At 39.7% G+C, this 15,139-nt stretch overlaps 1 protein-coding gene across 1 annotated transcript in view; it reads left to right on the top strand.

The window, feature by feature from the left end:
* The first annotated feature begins 87 nt into the window (after positions 1-87).
* UEVLD (UEV and lactate/malate dehyrogenase domains) overlaps positions 88-15,139 on the top strand; it is a 55,350-nt gene continuing 40,298 nt past the window's right edge. The window contains 3 exon segments of the mRNA XM_043580770.1: positions 88-195; positions 7,948-8,032; positions 12,078-12,143. Coding sequence (XP_043436705.1) covers positions 148-195; positions 7,948-8,032; positions 12,078-12,143 — 199 coding nt within the window. The 5' untranslated portion in view covers positions 88-147.

Below are 15,139 nucleotides of genomic sequence, written 5' to 3'. Positions count from 1 at the left end.
GCGTTGGACGCGGACGGACTTTCGAGCCTGGGAAGGGGCGTGGCCTTGGACAGCTCTGGGAGGCTTGGACCTCGGCGGCCTCCGTCCGGGAACCGGCACGGAAGGAGATCCACGGGCTGGGTCGCGCAACCTGGGTCCGGGACGTGGATGGAGATGGAGTTCGACTGCGAGAGTCTCAGGCGGCTCCTGGGCAAGGTGCAGGCAGCCCGCCGGACGGGGTCTGAGGGTCCGGGGTGTCGGGGCTGAGCTATCTCCTCGTGGGGGTTCCCAGACTAGTCGCGGCGATTGGAGCGGAGGCGGGCTGGCCAGAAGCCGGCTCTGGGGAGTGGTCCCTGGGAGGCCGCGGGCTTCTCCCTCGGGAGCCCTACATCCCTCGGGTCGGGGCTGTGGCTCCGCCCACGACTCCGAAACCCCTGCCCTCCACGCGGTGTGAGTTCTCACGCCACCAGCGTTTCGGCGACTTAGCTCCCAGCGCTCGCCAGTGCCTTTAACCACGCCTTTCTCTATGTTGAAATGGCCTGCCCCCCCCTTTTTTTTTTTGCTTTGCAATCTTCCCTTCTGAGACTCAGCTCAGATGTCACTCCCTGCAAGATGGAATCACGCCCTTCGCTCCGCTTGCCTTCAGAAGTATGGATTATCACATTGTGGAATAATTACTTATTTACAATTATTTATTTACTCATGCGGTGAACTCTGACGACAGAGAGGGTGCTGTTGCCCTTCCCTAGCACTGTGCCTGGCCAGAGCAGGGGCTTCTAAATAACTGTGCATTGAATGAAAGACTTGAGTAGATATAGGAATGGAGACAGGGCTTGAAGGCCCAGAAGAGATCCTCTTAATGTTTGAAGGGTTGAGCGGGAAGCCTGACCCAGAAGTCTAACCTATGTTTCTAGGGCATAACTAGCTCCAGTTTCCAGGTTAGTCCAGGCACTTGGTCCAGTTTCTTTGGCTTCCCACCAATGTATATTCTGAGGCAACCCCCTTTTCACCAGCTTTCTTTCTTTTTTTTTTCTAAATATAATTTGTTGTCAAATTGGCTTCCATGCAACACCCTGTGCTCTTCCCAACAAGTGCCCTCCTCCTCCTCAATGCCCATCACCCACCCACTTTCCCCTCTCCCCTGCCCCTCCATAAACGCTTAGTTTGTTCTCTGTATTTAAGGGTCTCTTAGGGTTTGCCTCCCTCCCTCTAACTATTTTTTTCCCATTGCCTTCACCCACAGTCTTCTGTTAAGTTTCTCAAGATCCACATTTGAGTAAAAACACATGGTATCTTTCTCTGACTTATTTCACTTAGCATAATACCCCTTCAGTTCCATCCACATTGCTGCAAATGGCAAGATTTCATTCTTTTCTTGTATCCAGCTTTCTGGTTAAGTGATTCTTAATGCTTCCTTAAAACGTCCCCGTGCAGAAACCATACATGTATGCCATTTTGTTGGATTTGACTTAGTTGGGGCAGTTTGTACATCCGTGCAGGGTTGTGAAGCCTCATGAGTAGAAATGTTTATTTAAGTGACTTGAATGATTTTATCTACTGTGACAGGTGCAGATGTATCATCTTGTAGGAAGAGAAGTATCATCATACTTACGATTACACCCTTTGTGTCTCCTCTTCAGAGAACCACTCTATCAAGTTTTTTAAGGAGGGAAGCATGATGTATTTATTGTTCAGTGGGAAGAACTGTTAAAGTTGAGAGTAGAAAAAGAACTTCATAATTTTTCTCTCATTAGATTAGCATAAATTAAGATAATTTAGATGATTTGGAGGATGCACTTGCCTCAGCCACACTGCTGGTGGTTAAATGGTTATTTAACCATTTTGAAGAACCGTTGGGTCTTGTTAATTTGATTATGTGGGTTTCATATCCCCTCTACCTCTAGGTGGCTACCATAGAGAATTCATAGTGTATGAAGCAACAGATACCTGCATAATTATTCATAACTACAGAAACAACCCAAACGTACATTAACAGAAGGAAGGATAATTTGTTGTATATCCACACAATGGAAAACACTACTATGTGGCAATGAAAATGACTGAGCTACAACATGGCAACAATACAAATGAATCTTAGAGACATGATGTTGAGTGAAAAAAAATTGGAGGGTATATGCAAAATTATGTTTTGATAAAGCCAACAAAATTTAAATTAAAAACTAAACAATAAATATGAATACTAAATAATGTGTTGTTTAGGGATGCACGCACATGCATGATAAAACCAGAGGACAAAAGCAGAGGAAAGTGAATATACAGTTCAGGGGAGGCAGTTGAGTGGTTGAGAGGAGTACTCAGACAGATGTAATGGTGTTGGAGAGGTCTGTGCTGTCCAGTATGGTATCCAGGAGCCACAAGTGGCTATTTGTCAAAACTAGCTAAAATTAAAAATTGAGTTTCTCAGTCACACCAGCCACATTTTGTCAGCCACATGTGGCTGGTGGCTACTCTATTAGACCTATCACACGTAGATCTTTTCCATCATAGCAGAAAGTTTTGTTAGATGTTACTATTCTAAATCACATGTGAGTGAGTTGGGGCATGCTGTTCATTCTTCAAAATTAGTGTATATGTTTGTGTATGTGTGTATTTATATATATATGTACATATATACACATACACATATGTGTATATATCCTTTAATTTGTCTTAGATATTAAGTTTAGAAAGATTATCTGGTTCCCTAATTCCTATTTCCCACATCCCTCGTTGGGTTACCTTGGACAGGTAACTTAACCTAGATTTGCTCTGCTCACTCGTAGAACAGTAAGTTGGACTTGATCTGTAAGATACCTTCCTGTTAACAATTTTTTTTAATGTTTTTGTTTTTAATTTTGGGAGAGAGAGCTAACAGGAGGAGCAGAGAGAAAGGGAGAAAGAGAATCGCAAGCAGGCTCCACACTGTCAATGCAAAGCCAGACGTGGGGCTCAAACCCGTGAAGCATGAGACCATGACCTGAGCTGAAATAGAGTTGGAGGCTTAACCAACTGAGCCAACCAGGCGCCTCCTGTTAACATTTTTTTAATGACATGATGCCACAAAATATTCCTCAATGTGTCCTACATTTGAACATAGGTCATATAAGAATACTCTTACATACTTTTCATAAATATAAGTGTACGGAATAAAAATACTGTAGTATAGTAGATAAAGCTAAAATTTTCGTAACTTCTCAATTTTCTCAGTGTTACTGACTTTTATGACAGTATAATTATTTTAGCTTTCGAATCTCACAGGCCAGTTTTCCTCTTTAGTGGCATGCCTCCACCCTTTAAGCACATGGGATTGTCTGAGGCACATTTCCTTAGAGAATGTTAGGCAGACTTCTCTTCGGTGTTAATAGGAACAGTAATGGAATGTGTGTCTTAATATTATAATAAGAAGATATTCTGTTTCATATATAGTGAAAATGATGTGAAGAAAAATTTTTAGGACAAACAAAATAGATCTGTCTTTTTAGGTGTCAAAAAGGCAAATCAGGGGCGACTGGGTGGCTCAGTCGGTTAAGTGTCCAACTTCAGCTCAGGTCACGAACCCCCGGTTTGTGAGTTCGAGCCCTGTGTCAGGCGGGCTCTGTGCTGACAGCTCAGAGCCTGGAGCCTGCTTTAGGTTCTGTGTCTCTCTCTCTGTTCCTCTTTCTCTCTCTCTCTCTCAAAAATAAACATTAAAAAAAATGTTTTTAAGGCAAATCACATATTTGACTATACTAGTGACATTTGGGTATTCAGTCCCTAAGGAAGAGTGGTTTTGCCCTCTTTTGACACACTTTTATAACAGTTTTGCAATTAAATCAATTATGGTGTGTATGCCATTAATAATTACATTCTCATGGGACATTAAAGATCTAGAAAACAGCTTATAATTTTAAGTAGGAAACAAAACAAAATTGTTTTCATTCATAATGAATATTTCAGCTGACAGCAGTGCAGCCTTCTGTACATTGGTGGGATGATTTCATTCACTTTTGTTTATGCTGAGTCAGGGACCCTGAATCTGGAACTCATTTCACCCTGCTGTAATTAATACTGATCACTTCTTAGTTTTTTTTTTTAATTTTTTTTAATGTTTATTTATTTTTGAGAGACAGAGGGAGACAGAGCACAAGTGGGGAAGGAGCGGAGAGAGAGGGAGACACAGAATCCGAAGCAGGCTCCAGGCTCTGAGATGTCCGCACAGAGCCTGACACGGGGTTTAAGCCCACGAACCGCGAGATCATGACCTGAGCCGAAGTCGGCGGTTAACCTACGGAGCTACCCAGGCGCCCCTCACTTCTTAGTTTTGATGCCCAGTCCTGTGGATCATTCTCGTACAAATCTACCTCTTTGCTAACTCCCATCCAGCCTGTATTTATCAGAGGCATACCCCGTGCTAAGTGCTGTGGGGAGGTACAAAGATGAGTAAGAGGTGATTCCTGCCCTCAAGTTGTTCATAATGATGGGCTTTCTCTTCTGCCAAATTTCTTCCTATCTTAAAATGATCCTCCCCCTTCCCTCTCATTTTCTAGACTCTACTGGACTCTAATGCAAATTATAGACAGCTGTTGCTGGAGGCCTTTCTCTAACTTAGATATGCTTTATGTGGATTCATCACTTCCTGTCTGTACTTACTATTGTATGCGTTTTTGTTTAATATCTTACTTTTACATATGTTAATCATAAGGTCCTCATACATACCGGTTGCAGTTGGTAGGCAGTGGAGCTGTATATCTTTTGCAAATGAAAAACTTAAGGCTCAGAGAGGCTCCCACTAATCTGCTCTCTGCTTCATGGATTTGCCTGTTCTGGATATTCCATATACAAATCATATAATATGTGGCCTTTTGTGTCTGCTTTCTTTCACTTAGCATAACGTTTTCAAGGTTCATCCATCCATGTTGTAGTATGTATCAATTCTTTTATTCTTTTTATGGCTGAATATTCCATTTTATGGATATATTACATTTTATTTATCCATTCATCAGTTGATGGAGATTTAGCATGTTTTCACTTGTTGGCTATTATAAGTAACGCTTCTTTGAACAATAGTGCACATGTTTTTGTGTGGACGTATGTTTCCACTTTTCTTGGTTCTATACCTTAGTGGAATTGCTGGTCGTACGGTAGCTCTATGCTTAAATCTTTTGAAGAACTGCCAAACTTTTCCAAAACGGCTGTACCACTCTCCCACCAGCAGTAGCTTATGTATACAGGGGTTCTGACTTCTTCACATCCTCTCCCATACTTACTGTTTTCTGTGTTTTTATTATAACCTGTCTTTTAATTATAGTATGCATCCTCCAACTCTTCTGTTCTTTTACAGGATTGTTTTTGGCTGTGCTAGGTCTCTTGCATTCCCATCTGAATTTTAAAAATTTTATTTATTTAAATTCAAATTAGTTAACATACAGTGTAGTATTGGTTTCCAGAGTAGAACCCAGTGATTCATCACTTATGACACCCAGTGCTCATCCCAACAAGTGCCCTCCTTAATGCCCATCACCCATTTAGCCCACCCCCTACCCACCACCCTTCCAGCAACCCTCAGTTTGTTCTCTGTCTTTAAGAGTCTCTTATGGTTTGCCTCTCTCTCTGTTTTTATCTTATTTTTCCTTCCCTTCCCCTGTGTTCATCTCTTTTGTTTCTTAAATTCCACATATGAGTGAAATTATATGATACTGGTCTTTCTCTGACTTATTTTGCTTAGCATAATACACTCTAGTTCTGTCCACGTTGTTACAAATGGCAAGATTTCATTTTTTCTGATCGCTGAATAGTATTCCATTGCGTATATATACTACATCTTTATCCATTCATCAGTCAATGGACATTTGGCCTCTTTCATAATTTGGCTGTTGTTGATAGTGCTGCTATAATCATCAGGGTGCATGTGCCGCTTCGAATCAGCATTTTGGTATCCTTTGGATAAATACCTAGTAGTGCAATTGCTGGGTTGTAGGATAATTCTTTTTTTATTTTATTTTATTTTTTATTTTTTTAAATTTACATCCAAATTAGTTAGCATATAGTGCAACAATGATTTCAGGAGTAGATTCCTTAGTGCCCCTTACCCATTTAGCCCATCCCCCCCCTCCCACAACCCCTCCACTAAGCCTCTGTTTGTTCTCCATATTTATGAGTCTCTTATGCTTTGTCCCCCTCCCTGTTTTTATATTATTTTTGTTTCCCTTCCCTTATGTTCATCTGTTTTGTCTCGTAAAGTCCTCAGACGAGTGAAGTCATATGATTTTTGTTTTTCTCTGACTGACTAATTTCACTTAGCATAATACCCTCCAGTTCCATCCATGTAGTTGCAAATGGCAAGATTTCATTCTTTTTGATTGCCGAGTAATACTCCATTGTATATCTGTACCACATCTTTATCCATTCATCCGTCGATGGACATTTGGACTCTTTCTATACTTTGGCTATTGTCGATAGTGCTGCTGTAAACATGGGGGTGCATGTGTCCCTTCGAAACAGCATACCTGTATCTCTTGGATAAATGCCTAGTAGTGCAATTGCTGGGTCGCAGGGTAGTTCTATTTTTAGTTTTTTGAGGAACCTCCATACTGTTTTCCAGAGTGGTTGCACCAATTTGCATTCCCACCAACAATGCAAAAGCAATCCTCTTTCTCCGCGTCCTCGCCAACAACTGTTATTGCCTGAGTTGTTCATGTTAGCCATTCTGACAGGAGTGAGGTGGTATCTCATTGTGGTTTTGATTCGTATTTCCCTGATGATGAGTGATGTAGAGCATTTTTTCATGTGTCGGTTGGCCATCTGGATGTCTTCCTTGGAAAAGTGTCTATTCATGTCTTTAGCCCATTTCTTTACTGGATTATTTGTTTTTTGGGTGTTGAGTTGGATAAGTTCTTTATAGATTTTGGATACTAACCCTTTATCTGATATGTCATTTGCAAATATCTTCTCTCATTCCGTCGGTTGCCTTTTAGTTTTGCTGATTGTTTCCTTTGCTAGGGTAATTCTGTTTTTAATTTTTTGAATTTTAAGATCGATTTGTAAATTTTTGCAAACAAAAAGCCAGTTGGGATACTGATAAGGATTGTTGATTATTGAATCCGTTGGGGAATATTACCATCTTAACAATAGCAAGTCTTCTGATCTATTAACAAGGGATGGCTTTCTTTTACTTAGATATACTTTAATTTCTTTCAACAATGTTTTGTAGTTTCTACACTAAGTTTTACATCTTGTTGTTCAAATTATTTCTAAGTAGTTTTTTCTTTTTGATACTATTGCAAATGTAACTGTCTCCTCAAATTTCATTTTGAGATTGATAATAGATTCTTCACATACTTTTTCTTTCCTTCATGTAATCCTCAGCACAAGTCTAGGAGGTGGCTTTCTTTGCAAATGAGGAAATAAGCTCAAAGAAGTTAAATGACTTTGCCAAGGTAGTATTTCTGGGAGTACATCTGGATGAATAAAGAGGCAGTTCACTCAACTTGACTGCAAACCCTTGAGTGATGTCTGTTCTCCCTTTGAAACCCAGGATGCCGTGCCAGGAGGGTTAGGAGGGGAATTCAGGGTGTCTCATTCCTTGAATGAGGTATTCAAGAAGGAGCCTTGGATCTTGAATAGTGGTGACAGGGGTGGTGCTCCTGCCCTCTTTCTTAAGCTTTCAGGAGGTATTTGGAAATTTAGTTTGATTTAGTGATAAAAGGCCCAAGTCCAGAGTTTGAGCTCTGGCTTCACTCTTTAACTGTCTAACTCAGCAAGTTAGTTTGATTCTCTAGCTTTCATTTTCATCTTCTGTAAAGTAGAGCAGTCATAAGCCCTGCTACCTACTTCATGGGGTCATTATTAAAAAGAGTAAATCACATACTATCCATGTTCATAAAACTCAGAGCCAGGGGCCTAGCATATGGTGTTCTGTTCAGTGTTAATTGTAATCGTTCTGCAGCTTGTAGCTTGATTCTTACTCGGTTCTCATCTTTCTCTTTTCAGTACAAGTTCAGAGATCTAACTGTGGAAGAACTGAAGAATGTAAATAGGTTTTTCCCACATTTCAGATATTCCATGGACACCTATGGTAAGAGTCATAACCTCTACTATTAACTTTAGTAAATTGTGAATTATACTTAGAGAGCTACAAAATTGTAATTTCTCATTTCTCTCTTTTATCCCCTGATTTTCAACTATACTTTGTGACCTGTGGTTTCTGAGGAAATTTAAGTTAATACAATTTATATTGTATTCGTTTTCTGTTGCAGCCATAACAAATTAGCAAAAATGTACAGGCTTAAATACAGAAAACAAACTGGTGGTTGCCAGAGGGTAGGTAGGTGGGAGGGTGGATGAGTGAAAGAGAGAAAGGGGATTCAGAGTACACTTACCTTGATGAGAACTGAGAAATGTGTAGAATTGTTGCATCATTATATTGTACATCTGAAACTAATATAACATTGTATGTTAATTATGCTTGAGTATGAATAAATAAACAACAACCAATCAGCACAAATTTATTAGTAGCTCAAAAAAGCGCAAGTTTACTATCTTAGAGTTCTGTAGGCTAGAAGTCCAACACATGTCTCTTTAGGTTAGACATTTAGGCCAAAAGCAAAGTGTTGGCAGGTCTTAATTCCTTTCTGGAGGCTCTGGCAGAGAATGTAATTCTTTGCCTTTATTATTATTATTATTATTATTATTTAGTTTATGTATTTCTTCTAGTAATCTCTACACACAAGGTAGGGCTCGAACTCAGCACCTTGAGATCAAGAGTCACATGCTCCAGTGACTGAGACACCCAGGCACCCCGCCTTGCCTTTTTTAGTTTCTAAAGGTTAGCCATATTCTTTAGCTTGTGATCTCTTTCCTCCATCTTCAAAGCTAGCAATGTTGCATGTCTCTGACCATTCTTCTGTAGTCATATCTCTGATTTTAAGGCCCAGTGTGATTAGATTAGGCTTACTCCAATAATACAGAATAATTTCCCCATCACAGGGTCCTTAGCTGCATCTAAAATGTCTCTTTGCCAAGTAAGATAACATATTCCCAGGTACCAAGGATTAGGATATTGGACATCTTTGGAGGCCATTATTCTGCCTACCACATAAATGGTTGAGTCTGAATTATTAATAACAAAAGTTTTAGTTATCTTGTTCACTTATAGTTACCTAAGAAAGATTTTACTTCACTGTCTTTTAAAATTTCTGACCACAAACCACACTTGAAAATGCATTTTAGGGGCCCCTGGATGGCTCAGTCGGTTGAGTGACCAACTTCAGCTCAGGTCGTGGTCTTATGGTTCATGGGTTCAAGCCCCATGTCAGGCTCTGTGCTGACAGCTCAGAGCCTGGAACCTGCTTTGGATTCTGTCTCCCTCTTTCTCTGCCCCTCCCCCGCTTACACTCTGTCTCTCTCAAAAATAAACAAACATTTAAAAAAAATTTTTTTAATGCATTTTATATCCTGACTCCATAGACACATAACTGAAATAGTGTGTACACTCTGGCATTTTCTATTCCATTCCATTTCATTCAAAGACAAATGCTAATTGAGATTCACAAAATTGATTTTAGGACCCACAAATTAGTCAAAACGCATGGTTTTCAAAAACTTATTTATATTCCATGGGAATGTTTTATATTAGAATTAGTTAGAAATGTATCTCATTCAGATTTATATATTAGAAATTTTGAGGAGTTATTGAAGTATTTCTTAGGGATAGCTAGTTAATTTCACATGTGGAAGAAATTATTAAATTCTAGCCCATCTGTGACTGGCCTCTCTTGATTAGCACCTCATTATTTGGTGCTGCATAAATGAGTGGGATCGGGGATATGACAGCTACTTTTTATTGAATGCCGGATATGTTTCCAAATGTTTTATCTACATTATCTTACATATTTTTTTACAACCCAAGCTGTGAGTTAAGATAAAATTAAAAGAACAATTTCTAAATAAAACTTAAAGTATAATAATTGTGTTATTTACAATAGGAATCAAAGAGAATAAAAATGAATGAATTAAATAAGTAAAAAGTTCACAGAACAGACTGTATGATACAATTTCATATGTAAAAAAAAGTTTATGAACTTTTTTTAATCTTTACTTATTTTTGAGAGAGAGAGAGAGAGAGAGAGAGAGAGAGAGAGAGACAGCACTAGCGGGGGAGGGGCAGAAAGAGAGGGAGACCCAGAATCCGAAGCAGGCTCCAGGCTCTGAGCTGTCAGCACAGAGCCTGACACGGGGCTTGAACCCACAAACCATGAGATCATGACTTGAGCCGATGTTGGACATTCAACTGACTGAGCCACCCAGGCGTCCCAAAAGTTTATGAATTTTTAAAAAGGCCTTCAGAAGAATATGCTAAATGGTTGTCTTTCCATAAAGGAATTATGGGCGAGGCTTACACTTTAGTTCATGTTTCCGTAACTTAATAGATTTCTACAGACATATACACTTTTAACATTAACAAAACCAATAAGATATTTTTTTTCTTTTTAAGTTTTTATTTAAATTATGTATGTATGTATGTTAAATGTTAGTTAACATACAATGTAATATTAGTTTCAGGTGTACAATTTAGTGATTCAGTACTTACGTACAATACCTGGTGATCATCCTAGCTAGTGCACTCCTTTAAAAAATATCTTACTTATTTAAGCCATAAATCAATAAGAAAAGTGAAACTAAGTTGAAAGTTACAGAGGCACCTGGGTGGCTCAGTTGGTTGAGTGACAGACTCTCGATTTTGACTCAGGTCATGATCTCACCATTAGCACAGAGCTATCAGCACAGACCCTGCTTGGGATTCTCTTTCTCCCTCTCCCTCTGCCCTGGCCTGCTTGTGCGCTCTCGCGCTCTCTCTCTCTCAAAATAAATGAGCTTAAAAAAAATAAAGCTAACTTTTTTTTTCTTAATTGCATCTAAAGATTATAAAATTATAAAATCTTAAAATTGTAAAGTTGGAGTCTGGTATCTGAAAATGATGATAACTTTTATATTGTAAGGGTTAAATTGTAGTGTAGGGCTAACGCTTAGCTTGAAAAATAACAGCTTTGTGTTGACACTGAAGGTTAAGAGATAACAGCCTTGCTTTGCTCTGGTAAACTATCCTCATACTCTTGTAAATTAGGCTTCACCAATTAAGGAAATAAAAGTTCGTAGAAAAGAGCATCAGAAGCAGGGTCAAGGAGATCCACTGGTTGCAACTTCGAGGCAGAAAGTCTAAAATAAACACCTCATTAGGCAGCTGTTTCTAACTCATCTGGAAACTGTTTCTTTGTTCTGTTCCCAGGTGATGATAAAACGATGTGATCGGTTATAAAAACTCTGTACCCCGTCTGTTCGAGGCCGCACTCTTATCAAGAGTGTTGGTCCCGATCGGTCGGCCTTGCCTCTCATCGTAATAAACTTTGTTGTGACTGTCACTGGTGCCCGTAGCATTCTGTTTCAGGAGTCGTGTGGATGCAACAATATGTGACAGTTATTTGATGATGTCCCTGAGTTTCATAGTCCTAAACTTTTTTTTATATGTTTATTTTTGAGAGAGAGAAGGAGAGAGAGCGCACTCTTAAGTGGGGAGGGGCAGCGAGAGGGAGATAGAGGATCTGAAGCAGGCTCTGTGCTGATAAGCAGCGAGCCTGATGTGGGGCTTGAAGTCACGAACCTCAGGATTATGACCTAAGCCAAAGTCGTATGCTCAACCAGCCAAGCCACCCAGGCACCGCTATGGTCCTAAAGTTCTTAAGTATGTTTTCACATTATCACATTTGATCCTTATGACCACTTTATGATGTAGTCTTGCTTTATTTTATAGATCATGAAACTGAAGGTCAAAGGGATTCAAGTAACAGCTTCAACAGTAAAGCTGCATGTGTCTAAGTGGGGAAAGTAGGTCTAGAATCTGGAGTTTCTGTATCAAAGCCCTCTGTGCTTTCAGCTATCCTCTTGGCTTTCTAAGAAAAGCCAAGTATGTGGTAATTTCCCCTTGTCAACATAGTTACAGATGCCTAGATGATGAACCTTAAAAATTAGGCGTGCTTCTGTACGTGGGTATGTGTGTGCACAAACTTTCATACAGTTTTTTCTACTTTTGAGTGTACATTTTGGGGCTTTTATTTTTCTTCCAGTGTTCAAAGATAGTTCCCAGAAAGACCTGCTGAATTTCACTGGCACTATTCCTGTGATGTACCATGGTAAGTGTGGAAGTTGAGAAAATGTGGGAATTTTGTAAAAGAACAGTTTAACAAGAGCTTACATTTGTTTAGTCCCATAACATTCTCTAAAGTGTTTTCACATATAACATGATGTACACAGAACCTTATTGCATATAGCAGAATGCTGTCCCAGTCAAGGTGGCCTAGATTAATATCAACAAATTCAGTTCAGTTCAAAAAATACTTAACGAGTATCAACTATGTGCCCACTAGTCTGCTAGGTGGGGTACAGAGGAGAGTAAGACAGATGTTGGGGAGGAAGACCTTCCTCTGCCCTGTAGCCCTTCCAGCTGGACTTAGAATCAAATTGACATAAGACAGGTTAACAGGAGAAAATCAAATTTAGTAGGTGTGCGTAGTGGGGAATCCACACAGACATGAGATTCCAAGGACAGTGAGGGAGCATGAAGCTTATCTGAGCTAAGGAGAGGGGAGGGGCCTGCAGACACAAAAGGGAGAAAGACCACTAGCAAGAAGAGAAAGGAGATACTTGGAAAAACAAAGTTTGCCCTGTTATGCAGCTAAACTCTAGGTAAAGGGGAGTCTCTTTTAATAGCTCTCTTCCAGGCACAGGCTCTTCCTCCCATTGTAATTTAGGCAGTTGAGAGGGAGGAAGAAAGCTTTTCCTGAATCTGCCAAGTTTTGATTACTTTTAACTCAAAATAATCTTTGTGCCAAAGTGGCCCATCTTGGGGCAGCCTGCCCTGGGCCCCTACACAAAGACAGGCCTGATTTTATGGACAGTTCTCTTTGCTTTCCATAGCAAAATGCAAGGATCACACCTTCTTCTCCATTACATCAATGTTTTGATCCTGTCCGTTTCCTCGTTTCCCTCTGTATGATGTCCCCATTGTATGGGTGAAACTCAGTCTTAGCCTAGTCAAGCGATTTACCTAAAACCACACCGCTTGTATCAGACTGTAACTTGAAACTCCAGTAGGAAATTGGGGGCCATTAAAACTCAAAGAAGGCATCATATTTTCAAGTGATCTGCCTGCTATCAAGTGATAGCTAAGTGTTTGCCAAAAAACAAACAAACAAACAAAAAATCGCTAGTTCACCCATACTTAACTCTTCCTATTTGTCCAAACCTACTTCTATCAGTGTTCGAGAGGACTAACCTTTCAGGTAGGTATTATAGGTGATTGCTTATATGGTATGATGTGAAGAAAACCAGTGAAGCTTTGGTTCTAATAGAAGTTTCTGAAGGGGTGTCTGAAATCCCACCACTAAAAACCTATTCCTGGTCTTTAATCCCAAGAGGGTTAATATCCCAAATCACTAATACATAGTGCTGTGTTTATAGAAAATACTTGGTAAATATTTGTTGCATGGTTGAGTTTATTTGATTACTGACTGAAGGGGCTTAGTAATAAATGAATTTGCTGGGCAGTTGAGAGAGGAAGTAACTAAAAAGGGATGAGGAGGACCTGAAAACAAATGGGGAGAGAATGGTGGAATTTGCTCCTTTACAAAAAACTCAGCACTGTATTATAGGAAGACACTGCCCAAAAGACACCACGGAGCTGTATTTTGGGGGACTTTTTTCGAAGTAGGTACTTCATTATGGTAGTCCTAGACTGTTAACAAACCCTTCTTAATTTCTGCCCCTCCATGATCACTCACTGCATGAGGTTCACTCATGTTTTATTCTGCCACTGTTTATGTCCCACTATGACACCTCCTTTGGCATAGGAAATGCATAGGAATTCAGTTTGGTTTTTATTTTTTTTTTATTAAAAAAAAATTTTTTTAACGTTTATTTATTTTTGAGACAGAGAGAGACAGAGCATGAACGGGGGAGGGTCAGAGAGAGGGAGACACAGAATCGGAAACAGGCTCCAGGCTCTGAGCTGTCAGCCCAGAGCCTGACGCGGGGCTCGAACTCATGGACTGCGAGATCATGACCTGTGCCGAAGTCGGCCGCTTAACTGACTGAGCCACCCAGGCGCCCCTCAGTTTGGTTTTTATACATAAGAATATGGTTCGAGATGGAAGTAGATGAGCAGTGAGCTGGGCTCTGCAGAAATTGCAGAATTGATTTTTATTTTCCTCCTTGTTCCTCTCCTGCCAAACTCTCAGACTCTTTTCTGGCTGCCTAGAAAACTTTACTCAGACCTGTTCCCCATTACTTGTGTTCTGCATTTATTATGATTAGATGTTAGAGAGAGAGAGAATTATTGCCCACCCCAGTGATTGGTTGGTTGATTTCATTCCCAATTCTCACCCACCCCAATGATGTCAAGGGTAATTATATATTAACAGAGGAGCTCATCAAGTGAATCACTGCTTAATAGCATTTCGGTTTCAAAGATAGTGTGAGGGGGTAACAGGAGGGCATAAATCTTATTTTAATATCATTGGTAAAATGCCCCTCATTGGCGTTCTGCATTTCCTAAAGCCGAGGAGTTATTTCATTGATCCTTAAGCTGGATCTTCCAAGGTAGTAATGGTACCGAAGTACCTTTTTTTTTTTTTTTTTTTTTTTTTTTTTTTTTTGCAGTACACTCTGTTTTCTTTGCTTTTGAGTAGAATTATATCAACTCTTTGTGATCCATATTAGTTACTTCCTGCTGATCAGAGGTCAGAATGTTACAATAATAGATACTAACTCCAGAATTTGTAAAATGTTACAATAATAGATACTATGAGGATTAAGTGGATTACCATAAGTAAAGCTCTTGGCATAGTGCCTGGCACATAATAGATGCTTAATCCTGTATTTCTTTCAGTTCTTAGTTTTATTAGTATAATAATAGTGCATACTTGTGCTAAAAAAAAAAAAAACTTAAAAATTGAGAAGGGATGAGGTTAAGCTTATAACTAACCTCCTACCCAGTCCTATTCCCCAGATGAATCTTCCATTGATATTTCCTTATGTGTATCTGCAGACATTTTCTGAATCATTTCTTATTATCTCTCCAAGATTGTGTGAAGGTTATGATGACACTTTTTATTCATCCACTGTACTTGAG

The sequence above is a fragment of the Prionailurus bengalensis genome, chromosome D1 (genome assembly GCF_016509475.1).
Source record: "Prionailurus bengalensis isolate Pbe53 chromosome D1, Fcat_Pben_1.1_paternal_pri, whole genome shotgun sequence".
Classification (NCBI taxonomy): Eukaryota; Metazoa; Chordata; class Mammalia; order Carnivora; family Felidae; genus Prionailurus; species Prionailurus bengalensis.
Note: the sequence above shows the minus strand (reverse complement) of the source record. Positions and strands in the feature narration are given on the sequence as shown.